The sequence below is a fragment of the Crotalus tigris genome, unplaced genomic scaffold (genome assembly GCF_016545835.1).
Source record: "Crotalus tigris isolate CLP2741 ecotype Arizona unplaced genomic scaffold, ASM1654583v1 scf7180000023830.6690815, whole genome shotgun sequence".
Classification (NCBI taxonomy): Eukaryota; Metazoa; Chordata; class Lepidosauria; order Squamata; family Viperidae; genus Crotalus; species Crotalus tigris.
In genome coordinates, this window is record NW_024100214.1 from 915,670 (window position 1) to 929,394 (window position 13,725).

Sequence of the window (13,725 nt, forward strand, 5' to 3'; positions counted from 1 at the left end):
CTCGAGCAGGAGACCCTATACCATTTCAGATAAATGGTTGTCCAGTCGCTTTTTGAAAGCCTCCAGTGATGGAGCACCCACAACTTCTGAAGGCCAGCTGTTCCATTGGTTGATTGCCCTCACCCTTAGGAAATTTCTCCTTAGTTCTAGGTTGCTTCTCTCCTTGGTTAGTTTGCATCCATTGTATCATCATATCCATCGTATGATATCCATCATACCGTTAAATTACAGAGGTTCAATTCCCCACTTCTGGCCATTCTTATTCAAACAGCTCTGTGGAGTTTCTGACAGATATTTTCCTCCTTGCTATTTGAGAAAAATTTATCTGCACTTGTTGCAGGAGAAACCTAGGACTTTCTGCATGCAAAATGCAGTCCTCATGGAGAGTAGGCAAATATTGCTCCAAAATCCAGATAATAAAGTGACCCAGGATTCTGATTTTCTGCAACATCATTTTGCCTCTGAATATCCTCTTCAGAATAAGCCCCCATGGGCAGAAAGATTAGAGAATAATCAGCAGCTGATTATTGTGCAGCATGGAGGCTCCGATTGGGAGGGGATGCCATACAACTGACAACCAGATCCTCATGCTTGCATGCCTGTGTAAAATGCTGTATTCCAGTAATAAGCCCAGATTTGTACCTATATCATCAAATTAATGAGGGAATGTAACATTTATTAACCCAGCAAAGAAAATAAGACTCATAGTAGCATTGGCTGCTGAGGTCATGTAGGGTTGGTGCTGGCCAACCTTGGCATCTTCCCAGCTTCCCATCTGGAACTTGTAAATACTTCCCTATGTTAGTTTCTTTCATTCCTTGAAATTTTGTTGTTTTCTTAAAATACCTTGCTGGTTTGGTGCACAGTTCTGAGTATTTCTGACATAATTAACTTGATAATTGGCTGCATTTTGTCTCCTCCTTGCTTGAACCTTCAGGGTGCCTATTTTATTGTTTAATCCCACTGCTTTCTTTGTTGGGAATTCTCTCTGAATGTGATTTTACTTTCAGAGGAAAATATTGTGTGGACTGATGTAAGATTCACGTAGTATAAATATTCAGAGAACTACCCAATTAGTTTGGTAAAACTGGTAAAGCTTTTAGGGTCCCTCTAAATTAAAGTTTTCCATTCCTTTTATGTTTCCAGTGCAAGATTGCTCCAAATATAGTTTTGTTCTCCAACTGAAAATATTCTAGATGGACTGCAACTGCCATCATTCCTTGATGACATGATCAAAGGAAGTAATGGGTGGTTGAAGTACAATCCCTTTAGAGATTGAAAATGCTGTGTTGTATTATTGAAGGCAAAGAAGAGGCTGTTCTATTTGCTATCATGAACATTTTTTTTAAAAAAAAATAATCACATGAGATAGGCCTCCAAAAATTGTGGATGCTCCAAAACTGGAGGTTTTTAAAAAGAGATTGGACAACCATTTGTCTGAAATGGAATAGGGTTTCCTGAGCAGGGGGTTAGACTAGAAGACCTCCAAGATTTTCTCCAACTTTGATATTCTGCAAGCATACTGTAAGCCAGTGAGATACATTGAAATATTTTTCCCCAATTAACCATAGCTGGAAGGCAGGAAATTGTGTGGGCTGTTTTTAAGTAACTTCTCTGCAACAGCCAAGTCACATTTTGATCAATTGGTCCTAAGGGGGGGAGAGATGTTGCCTAAAGATGGGAGACAGTAGAATCAGGAAATTCAAATAAAAAAAATTGGTAAGGTCCCATTTCACTGTGTTGAGCTGTTGCCTGTTTGTAAGTCTGAGAAGATTTTATTTATTTTATTTATTTCTATCTTTATTACTTTTACAAATAATTCAAGGCAGCGAACATATCCAGCACACTTTCCTCTTCCTATTTTACCCACAACAACAACCCTGTCAAGTGGGTTGGGCTGAGATAGAGTGGCTGGCCCAAAGTCACCCAGCTGGCTTTCATGGCTAAGGCAGGACTAAAACTTCCAGTCTCTTACTTTCTAGCCCAATGCCTCAATCACTAGACTGAACTGGTGCATAATCACATAACTTACATAAGTAAACATAGCTGGAAGATAAGAAATCAGGTGTAGAGTATACACTGCTGGCTGGAAGACTCTCCACTGCTTTGTCCTCCACCAGGCATCTTCTCTGCACTTTTTCTAGAGTCTCAACATATTTTCTATATTGTGGCAACCAAAACTTCTTCTGGAAATGAAAAGCTAACACAGTCCTAGACTGAATTAACAGAAGGATAGAATCAAGATTATGTGAAGTGTTAATACCACTTTATAATGCCTTAGTAGGACCACACTTGGAATACTGCATCCAGTTTTGGTTGCCACGATATAAAAAAATATGTTGAGACTATAGAAAGACTGCAGAGAAGAGCAGCAAAAATGATTAGGGGACTAGAGGCTAAAACATATGAAGAACAATTGCAAGATTTGAGTATGTCTAGTTTAATGAAAAGAGGGACTAGGGTGACATGATAGCAGTGTTCCAATATCTCAGGGGCTGCCACAAAAAAGAGGGAGGGTCAACTTATTTTCCAAAGCACCTGAAGGCAGGACAAGAAGCAATGGATGGAAACTAATCAAAGAGAGAAGCAACCTAGAACTAAGGAGAAATTTCCTGATAGTTAGAATAATTTATCAATGGAATGACTTGCTTCCAGAAGTCGTGAGTGCTCCAACATTGGAGATTTTTTAAGAAGAGACTGGACAACCATTTGTCTGAAATGATAAAGAGTTTCCTGCCTGAGCAGGGGGATGGACTAGAAGGCCTCCAAGGTTCCTTCCAACTCTGTTATTCTGAAGCTTCTTAAAAACCTTATGATATTCATCTCAGGCTGGAGCTTCAGTTTCCAATGCCGAACTCTGCCCCAGTCAGCAAAGATGAAGTGATTTCTTGAGTATTATTGAGTTGATGTGGGCTCCTCTTTGAAGTTTTCCTTCACTTCAGTTTTCAAGCTTTAATGTTCACCTGCTGTTGATCCCTTTCTAGAGGGGAAGCCTTAATTAGCATCTTGGTTTCTCATCAGCAATGCCCAAATGGAGCCATCTGCCTTTTTGCAGAGTTCTTAGCTCTTTAAGGCACAATTGTATTAATTAATGAGTTCCATATGACTGACATAGCTTCCCTTCCCTTATCCACATCAACCCTGAGATTCACAGGTGCAAGCATATTCTTCATACCAGACAGTTATGCTCAAGCCTTATTTTGCCATCCGTTTTCTGTGCCAGATCTAAATGGATTTTGCATGACTAATTGGTTTGGGGACAGACAAAGAGGGAGGATTCCTGTCACTTGTTCCATAGAAGTTTAATTAACTGCAAACAAAACAAAAGCAAAAGAAAAGAAAGTAACATAAAGGTTGGAACTGAGTTTATTCTATTTGTGCTGTTGATGTATGCTAGCTGGCCCTGGTCCAACCAGCTGGGGCTGCTCCAAACAAAGCTGTTTTCTCTTTAAAAAAAAAAAATCTGTCCTGAAACAAATGCTGCAGGTCTTTAGCAATTGTTGATGATATAGTTCTTTAACTTGTACTTAAATGACCTTGGTTGATTTTTTAAAAAAATCAGGCAGTGTTGTAATTTATTACATCTTTTACCAATGACCACCAGAAAATCCATTTCTACTGCGATTGGGTATCTAGAAAACCAACTAGCGTAAGATGATGACAGATCATTTATTTGTTTCTGCTGCAGTCTATGTGACCAGCAGCAGATGGAAATCTGTCCAATGAACAATGCACTAAAATTAACCTGGTATGTTCATACAAGGTACTACACCAACTCACTAACATTCATATTAAATTAACTGTAGAATGATTATACTTGGCTGCAAAACTCCAGACAACCATTTGATAGCAGCAAAGCCCACTGTCTTGGCCATCTTGAAATGTATAGTCCAAATAGGATGACACAATTTACAGTAGCACATGTTGAATGGAGCTGCATCACATCTAAGTTATTTAATGCAAGTACATATCACTCCTGCATTTAAGAGATGACAGAATTGGATTTAAAAACATCCCCTACATTTTCAAATTCCTAATTGTCTTCCCATAGGTTGGATTCTTGTTTCAATACTCCATTATAGAGGCAAATTGTCTATTTGATCCTATTTTCAAATCCTTCTGCAATATCATATTGTTCCATAATCCCTGTTTACATGAGGTAGAAAGTTCTAGGGTTTATGATACTGGGTTCTGTTCCTTTAGATGATGGACTCTGGAGTATAATGATGTGTTCATAGTGCTTGTTATATATAAGAATAAATAAGAAACAACTAGATTTAGATACATATATAGGCTACCTTGCATCAGATTATACAGCCACCCCATAAATCGTATTTCAGTTCCAGCTGGTGCTGCCAATTCAATCTCACTGTTTCTCCAAATCTCTCTTCATTCAAATTTAGGCAATCTCTTGCATCCCAGATGTTGTTAAACTATAGTTCCAAAACACACACACACACACACAATATAATAATACCAGGAACAGAGGCAGAATGTTTCAATGTATTTATTTGTTTGCTTCATTTTTTTTTTACAATATTCATTCAGCCCAATCCAAAAGTTCTGAGTAGCATACAACTACTTGTTCAGCAACTGTTTAAGTTTATACCAGCATTGAACAAGGGGGTACTTATGACCAGATCTCAAAATTGTGGCCATCACAGCATCCCTGCCATCATATGATTACAGTCTGGGTGCTCAGCCCCTGATTCATAATTATGATGTTGCAGCACCTGGTGGTAACAATTGGCATCCTTCATTGCCCTCTTTCTACAAGTAAAGTCAATGGGGAAGCTGGCAAGAGGTTGTAAAGGGCGAACATGCAACATTGAGCTTAGCATCGGCCACCATAAAATCCCAGAACTCCATCACCAAGTAACACAGTCAAGTGACATGTTTTACAAGTGTGTCACTTAATGATAGAAATTCCAGGCTCAGTTACCATTATTAACCAAGGACTGCCTGTGCCTTGCAATTAGAACATTTAAAGCATGGCCAGAAGTAGCTACTACCCCAAAACTCACCACAAGGCATTGAATGCTTGCTTTACGAAAGTGGCTTTGAATCCTTTCCTGAACTGAGGGTGCAAGGCCTACTTTGGAGGCAGCATATTCCATAATAGGCAATCATTGGTCCATCTTCTTCTCTCCTTTAACCAAGCCTGGGTCTGGAGTGAAGGCTCCCTAGATGTCCTCATAGGATGGGCAGAATCAAACTAGGTACAACCTAGTGCTATGCCATGTGCTTTTCTATAGACTATAACTAGCACTTTAAAATGGATCCATAAACTTACTGGCAACAAGTGAATGCAAAATAGCTCTCTGCTAATACCTCGGTGTTAGTTTGGTGGGTACATCAAAAGAAGAGGAATATCTGTCATTTTCCTGCCACTGATCTTCACTGAAGGCATCCCTTGGATTAATGTGAGCAAGGTTGGGCTGAGTAGATCCTCAGGCAGATCATCAAAGAGTTTTCCTATATATTGATTGTTGCAAATTGAATTCTGCAACCTTGATCTTAGCTTAGGAGAGCAGGAGCAATTACAAGCATCAAAAGATTTTCAAAATGTCTCAATAGCTCTTTTTATTATTATTAGACTGTACCACTTAAAAAAGCAAGCATGCACACCTACACATAACATCATCTTGAATCAATGTACCTTCTGTTCTTTCTTTGAATAAGTTGAAGTTGAGCCAAAGCAGTTACTACCGAAGTCTTTTTTTTTCCCTACAAAGAGTGCAAAGCATAGTATCTTCTGAAGAATTCTTTGAGTCTTTTTCTCTCTTTGGTTCCCCTAGCTTTTTCCTTTCTGTTTTTTAAACCTTGGCTTTCAAAGGGATCCAGGAGTGCAGAAAATCTCGTTTGTGACAAACTACTTAAAAGTGGCCCTTTAATACCTGTGTCTTCCCTTTGCTTTTAATGCAGTTGAGTTTTTGTTGAAGCAACACACACACACACACCTGTTTTAGCATTTAATTAAAAACCAAGCAAAGTAGAAACCTAATTTTTATCAGTAGGAAATCGGTGTAATTTTTCAGCTTTGCTTTTCCTTTGGCTTTCCATAGAATTTCTCAGTCTGCTTGAAACCTGGTAGAAATATAGACCTTTAGGGCATTTCAAAAGAAAAAAAAAGGGGGGGGGATTTCAGCCAACTTCAGAATTAGCATCATGAACCTGTGGTTCCTTGCTGAGCTGATGTATTTAACTAATTATTTAACTAAAGGAGAGAAGCAACCTAGAACTAAGGAGAAATTTTCTGACAGTAAGAACAATTAAGCAGTGGAATGGCTTGCCTTCGGACATTATGGGTGCTCCATCACTGGAGGCTTTTAAGAAGAGACTGGACAGCCACTTGTCTGGGGTGGTAGGGTCTCCTTCTTGAGCAGAATGAGACCTTCAAGGTCCCTTCCAATTCTATTATTCTATGTTCTATGAATTTATTCTGTTATTTATTTTGGCACAGTACAAGCATTCACAAAAGTTTTAGATTTAGATAATGGTGTTCCATTGAATTTTTCCTCCAGAATGGAATGCCTGACATTTCTGGGTTTTTTTTTTTTTTCATGTCTGCCAAAATGTACTGTTTTGTTCTCTATCAACTGTTGGTGTTTTGCATTTGGCAAGGGGATGGATCCAAGGCAGATTGTCAGCTGCCACCCCACCCTCATAGGGGCTGCAGTGTTTACCAGTTGGACAACAGCAACTCAATTACCAATTAGATCACAATCATATAACTAGTTAACTGGAAGAGTGTAGTCTTCAGTACTTCCATGCTGGCTGCAGTGAAAACAAAGATGGATCCCTTTAAACTGTTGCTATGGATTCGAGAAGGGAAACCAATAGAGTCATCTCTTCACTAGAAATTTCAGCTGAGCTAGAATCCTATTTTACTGTCTGCCTGCAAGTTAAAGAAGTAACTAATTCTCCCAGTCATTAACAGGGACTGTCTTTTATTATTTTATTCAAATCTTCCTTTCTCTCCTTCAGTGGATAGTTCTCCATAGAGAACACCTCCTGCATTTTTTTCTACCAGTTCAAATTTCCTTTGAAGGAAGAGAATTTATGTTTGGAACTTCAGTGAACTTTTCATGGGTGGGATGGACCACTCCTGAGTTTATTTAATTATGAGATGGCTAACTAAAGCACCTCCTTGTACAGTACATAAAGCACACTAATTCATTTTATGATGTCCTGGAGTGTGATTGGGTTTTCTCCTTCCCAAGGGGGCAATTCCACTCCCTGATGCAAGGAGGGAGCAATTGTGTTTTATGATATGAAGCTCAAAAAAACGTTATGTGCTGGTGAATGATCACATGTTATCAATATGCAGATGACTCTCAGCTACTTACTTCAGTCCTGGAACATACAAATATGGTGGAGGTCCTTTCCTGATACCTGGAGACTAATCAGGTCAGCCCCCACTAGATGGACCAGATCTTGAAATCAACTCCCCAAGAAAGTTAAAACTGTTTTTGTTAATACTGGCTACTATAACAGAATCTTGTAAATCTGATTGTACTATACTTCTTATTCCTTCTTATGGATAAGTGAATTAGGGAGCTGTTGGTGTGGTTTTTTTTTATCTCTCTGTTCTAGGATTTAGATATGCTTTGGTCCCTTTTGCCTAGGCAACAGCCTTTCCATATCTGCATCAATCTCACCTTCCTGTACTCTCTACAGTTAAAATGTAGTATGGTATATATACATATGTGCATATACATGATTTAACGGAGTGGAAAAAAAAGTCTATTTTTGTCCATTTTTGGTTTCAGTTTTCAAACAAGTTGGGGGTAATAGGCATTGTGTGAATGGGTGGGTTTTGTTTTGTTTTTCATTTGTTCTCCCTTGATGAAGGAGAAGGAGATCACCTAAAATTGATGGTCCTCATCCTTCCAGATACATGGTAAGTCAATCCAAAACTGGGAAGATATACTTCATTACAGCTCATGCATTACTGAAGATTTTATTGTATTTCCATGAGCCCCTTGGGGGGAAAATAACTATCTGAAAAGCAAGATAAATATTCAGGAAGAACATGCATCAGTAAATTTGCTCATGCGGCTTTTGCCTGTTTTTGTGTCTGCTTCTTAAGAGTAATATTGAAATGGTTTGCCCCTTCCTATTACAGCACCCAATCTTCCCAAGGCTCAGGTTAAGACAGCATCCCTTGGACTAGCTGGAAAAGCACGATCACCTCTGCTTCCTGTCTCAGTACCAACAGCTCCAGAAGCCACAGAAGAGGGTCACAAACAAACAGAAGATCCTGCTAATGTAAGACTAAATCTAGGCATGTAGTCTCAATAAGATGGCTTGAGGATTTTATTGCATCTCCCTTTAGTCCATTTGAGGTGGATTCTTGTGAAAAAAATACAGTTCTCAAAGCCAGATATTATTGCAAACCCCACCACCCCACTCATTCATTTTGCTGCTTCTTTCTTCTCCTTCTCCTATATTTTCTTCATTGCAAGTGGGGCTCTTAGCTGGTTTAAAATATGAACTGATAAGATAAACTGAAGGATGTTTTGTGTCTCATTTTTCATTCAAGATCTTAATATGATATTCACAACGCTCCCTTCTCTTGTTTTTCCTTACAACAACAAATCCGTAAGAAAGGTTGGGCTGAGAGAGTGACTGACCCAACATCACCACACACAAAAAAAGAGATTTCATAGCTGAGAGTGGCACTTAACCCTGGATTCTCCTCACTGCTAGTCCAACATCTAAACCATTACAACACTCCTAGTCTAACATCTAAACCATTACAATACATTGAATCTTGGAATAACTTCACTGGTTTTGCCTCAATGCTTTCAAAGCTTCCTAAATCTCCCTGGACACTTTTAGAGTTGTTAGGATTGTAGTCCAATGGAACTGGCATCCAGAGGAGTTGGATTTCAGCTCCAACTTTCAGCAGTGTCCATGTTGGCTGGGAGCTCCAATTGTTGAAACTTGCATATTTGAATAATGCTCAGGTTGGAGAAGAATAGAATAGGATAGAATAAGAAATCCCAGTTTATCTATTTTTAGAATATTTCTGATAATATTTGTAATTACTGAGCGCTCTGTACTCTGCCCTCAGCTTAATCCCTGAGGTTTCACATTTAGCAGATGTGTGGTGTATCTTTTGATTTACCACCTCCTTCAAGCAAAACTCAAAAAATGAAGTAGGCATGAGGGTGCTCAATATATGCTGACATCAGGTCACTGTTTCATTCTGCTTCACAGCATATTATTGTAGAGGAAGGAGTAGAATGAGGATCAGGAAGAGATTACATCATCCAATATCTAAGAAATAATCTTCAGGAGTAAATCTACAGCATATTTGTACAATATTGACTTAACTGCAGAAAAGCACTCCAACTCCAGAGTTGTCAGAAATTCTGGGGTATGAAACTTACAGATCTAAAATAATAATAATAATAATAATAATAATAATAATAATAATAATAATAATAATAATAATAATAGTAAAGTTGGAAGGGACCTTGGAGGTCATCTAGTCCAACCCCCTGCTTGGGCATCCAGTCCGCAGGCTGGCAGTTTGACACCCCTGCTTTATCTGATGAAGATGCAGTCCAGAATAAGAAAAAAAAAATCTTTTACTGCTTTTTCTAAGTTAAAGTTAAAGGCTCGAATGGGAATCAACAGGGCAGAAAATATATATCTAAGATTTTCCTATATACCAGTAAGAAGCACAAATTAGAAACAGGAAAGAATTAGATCTCAAACCCTTCCACATTTTCCTTGGCTCCTGCCAGATTGCCTGTTTTTTATATTAACATCAATATTAAATTTATTGACTGCCCATCTTGCCATAAGGTAATTCTGGGTGGTTTACAATATTAACAAGATAAAATATTACAAAACGTATACATCATAAAAAGATAATATCTAAGTCTTCACAGTTTTGATAAATATGTGTAGAATATGTCTGCAGGTCACCATATTAATTGGAAGTATGATAGGCTGCCGAAGAAAAAATGATAAAGTATGGGCAATAGAAAACATTATAGAGGCTAAAAATGGTAATCAAGTAAATGATAAATAGGACTTTCCTTCCTTCCTTCCTTCCTTCCTTCCTTCCTTCCTTCCTTCCTTCCTTCCTTCCTTCCTTCCTTCCTTCCTTCCTTTCTTTCTCTTGAAGTAGAGGAATCCATTTCTCACCAAAGGATGCTCACCATTAGTAAGCTATGTTTGAGTTGACCTAATGAAACTTTGCCTATTACACTGACCATATCAATGTACAATAGAAGCCAAAACTCCAAAAAGGTGCTTTGATTCAATAAAGCTTTGACGGAAGAACCTCCGGGAAGCAAATTGTTATATCAAAGCGACAGTGCAGATCAAAGCATGAGAATGGAGTGGCTGTGCTGCTCTGATCCAGATAAGAAAGGGGGCTTTTAAGCATGAACATCCATGAGGAAAAATATCCTTTGCTCCATAACAAAATGGCAAGCTGAATGGAAGTGAGGCACATCAATGTATTGATTAGAAGCCCAAGATGAAATGACTCGGTTGAAGCCTGCTTTGATTGGGATTATTTTGTCCACCCAAATTGATGTATCAATCAAACTGCAGCAAATTAAACACCCCGTACAGCCCAGCATGCAGAGCATCGCCTTTACAATGTTTTGATGGCTGGAATTTGTTTCAATAGGTAAAACCATAGCTGGCTGGGGAATTCTGGGAGTTGAAGACCACACATCTTAAAGTTGCCAAGGTTGAGAAACACTGGGCAAAACAATTATTGTACAGCCCAATGCTGCGCAGTCTGATTATATGTATTGATTCCACTCATTTCATTCAACATTCCCTTAAATCCAGGTGAAGAGAAATTCACCCTTCTTGTGTTAATTTCAGGGTATTACAACTTGTGATTCCAGGACAACAGATTTCACTTCCCAACACTTTGAGTGTTGCTGTCAGAGACATCCCCCAAAAAAAATTAGGTCATAATTTTGTGATAGAAAGGAAAAAGGTGACTGGAGAATGATCAGTTTAGTATATGATTTTATGTATGTTATGATAAATGAAATCAAAAATAAAGGTTTTATTTTGGCCCCACCCAATACTCTTTGGGGCACAATCCCTGATACATTGTTTATTGACCAAAGATAACCCATAAATAATAAATGTTCTCATGATAGCAATCTTCCCAAAGAAATATGGAGCGAGTGGACCTTTGCTGGTCCTGTAACATTATTGGCTTGAAAAATGTTTTAAAAATGCACCCTGCCAGATTTGTTAATTTCTGCTGCTTCCCTTCTTGCAGATGTTTCTTCCCACATCCCCAATTTGAGCAAACATCCCAAACAAAAATAATTGATTTTCATTTGTTACTTACCCTAATGTTGTGGGGTAGAATGGACCACACCGGTCTAAACTAGCTGCTTGTTTTTTCCACAGGTATATGAACAGGATGACCTTAGTGAACAAATGGCAAGTTTGGAAGGGCTAATGAAGCAACTTAATGCCATCACAGGCTCAGCTTTCTAAAAGGAGTTGGCCAGGAACATTGCAGCATACCAGCCTTTCACAAAGACCACAACCCAAAGTCACATCTCCATGAAGGCCACCAGTACATCACGGACCCCACTCGAAGGAGGATCTCATTGCCCCCCCTCCCCAGACAACATTGTGTGTGCTTATCAGTCCAGCAGAAGTCAGAAATAGAGATGGAAGAACAATCCTCTGAAGCAAAAACCCACTGCACAAAAGCTGAGTGCCTCCAAGTGGACAGTTCTGCCCCACTGGCCTTTGTAGCATGCAGGGAAGAGTCATGCTAATGGTCTGCTCCACACATTACCTTCTTCTGGTTGCTGTTAATTACCAACACTGGTCTCCCTCCCTGTGGGAGATGCCACCATCTTCATCCTAAATCAAATTCAAAGTGAATTTCAGTCTACTTCCTCAAGTGAAACCCTGAGCAACTTTAGGGAAGCATAATATGTTTCAAAGAGACTAGCAAAATTTGGTAATCTGTACATGGAGTTCAAGAGGTTATCTTCTGCTAACAATGAATCTTCATTACATGCTATGCCTGCAACTCTAGTGGGTGTGTTATAAATTTGTGCTTGTCCATCTCTGTGACTTACTAGCAGTTCCCTCTACCAGTTCTTCCCTTTCGCTAAACTTAGGTTTCCTAAAGAGTCGAAAGAACTTGTAGCAGTCAAAAAAAAATGTAGAGTTAAAGTCTGAATATTTGTTCAGGACACCAATTAATACCAGTGAAGTGGGCAATTTCTAGCTAAGAGGTTGCAGGAGCACCCAGTCTGGAGTATCATGATTTAGAAATATGGCTAACTGTCCCATAAACTCACTACTGTTCCCCATAATAAAGTTAAACTATAAGAAAAGGAATATAGGAAAAGGAACAGCTGTAGAGAGAATAGATAGGGGTATTGAAGGACTAGCACTGCAGAATTATAGAAAAAAGGGATTAGAAGAGATAGAGAAGAAACTGGATCATCATCCCTAGGTGCTCTTAGAGTTGTGCAAAACATTTTGACTGTGAAATAGGTAAATGTGCCGTTACACATTCAAAAGAGGATGTTCTGACCATTCTAGGAATGTTTCAATTTCACGTCCCCATTTCACTTTCAAAACATTTGTCTAGCACTCAGAACAGATGTTTTGAGCTTGAAGCTCTTCAGAAATGGTCGAGACCTCTTGTTCAAAATCAGAATAACAACCTTAAACTCAAAAGAGTGCTTTGATGTTCAAGCATTTTGAATTCAAAGCATTTTGCATGTCATCCTTCATTGATGACAATGACAAAAACAAATCTGGAGGTGCATTTTCAGCATTAGAGGGCACCAGGTTGGGGAAGAAGGCTGAACTAGTAAATAACTTGGAAAATTGCTCCATCTCTTAAATATAAGAAACAGAAGTAATTACCTCTCTTGGAGAAGAAATGGCTTCCCAGCTTCTAGTGTATTAATTCTGCTCATGCCAGTTCAGTTAATAGGTTGATTACCCAACCTATTTGTGTAGGTTGTGTCAAAGCCATATGGATCCTTCCTTTTGCAAAGTAGGAATCTGTGAGAAGTTCCCCAGTCATTCAATTTCCCAGCTGCAGCTCTACAGCCAGAGTAATATGTAAAACAGGCCTTAGAAGACCTTGTTCTACTGCAAAGGTTGACAGGGATTTGGGTGCATATATATCATGCAAGTGCATTATAATATATGTTGAAGGCCAAATGGATTCATCTGTAATATATACCTCCTTTTGTTTGGATTTGGGTTTCATCTCCATACTTCAGAGCAACAGGACCATCACATAGCACCATAGGGTTAGAAATAATATTCCTAACAGCACAAAACATGAAGAAAAAAGCCTTCTAATGCTTTAAAAAATAAAAGGAAATTATTACACTGTTTCAACCACTTACTTTGCAGAAATGGAAGATGGGAAGAAGTCATCCACTTAGCAAGCATTTGCAAAGCTCCCCAGTCTTATTCAGTGGGTAAATGCAGAATAGAGTTAACTTGCAGCAGTAGCAAACATACAGTACATCCTGAAATTAACTTGCAGCGAGTTTGCTTATAAGCAAAACAAGAAAAAGAAATACCAGAGGCCTCTATTAAAGATCTATTGGGATCTCTACCGCCTTCACCAGAAACAGCAAGTGTAGGAGAGTCCCCTCTTGCTCTCTTTGTGCATTATTTTGATGCTCCAAGATTACTCGGTTCCATAAATCCACATTCAACCATGAACGAGAACAA

General features: G+C 38.8%; 1 protein-coding gene across 1 annotated transcript in view; it reads left to right on the top strand.

Annotated features, from left to right (window-relative positions):
* Positions 1–12,046, top strand: part of DCC (DCC netrin 1 receptor) — a 450,546-nt gene extending 438,500 nt beyond the window's left edge. Inside the window, exons 24-25 of the mRNA XM_039322125.1 lie at positions 8,129–8,271; positions 11,407–12,046. Coding sequence (XP_039178059.1) covers positions 8,129–8,271; positions 11,407–11,496 — 233 coding nt within the window. The 3' untranslated portion in view covers positions 11,497–12,046. The remainder of the gene's footprint in view (positions 1–8,128; positions 8,272–11,406) is intronic.
* The last annotated feature ends 1,679 nt before the right edge of the window (positions 12,047–13,725 follow it).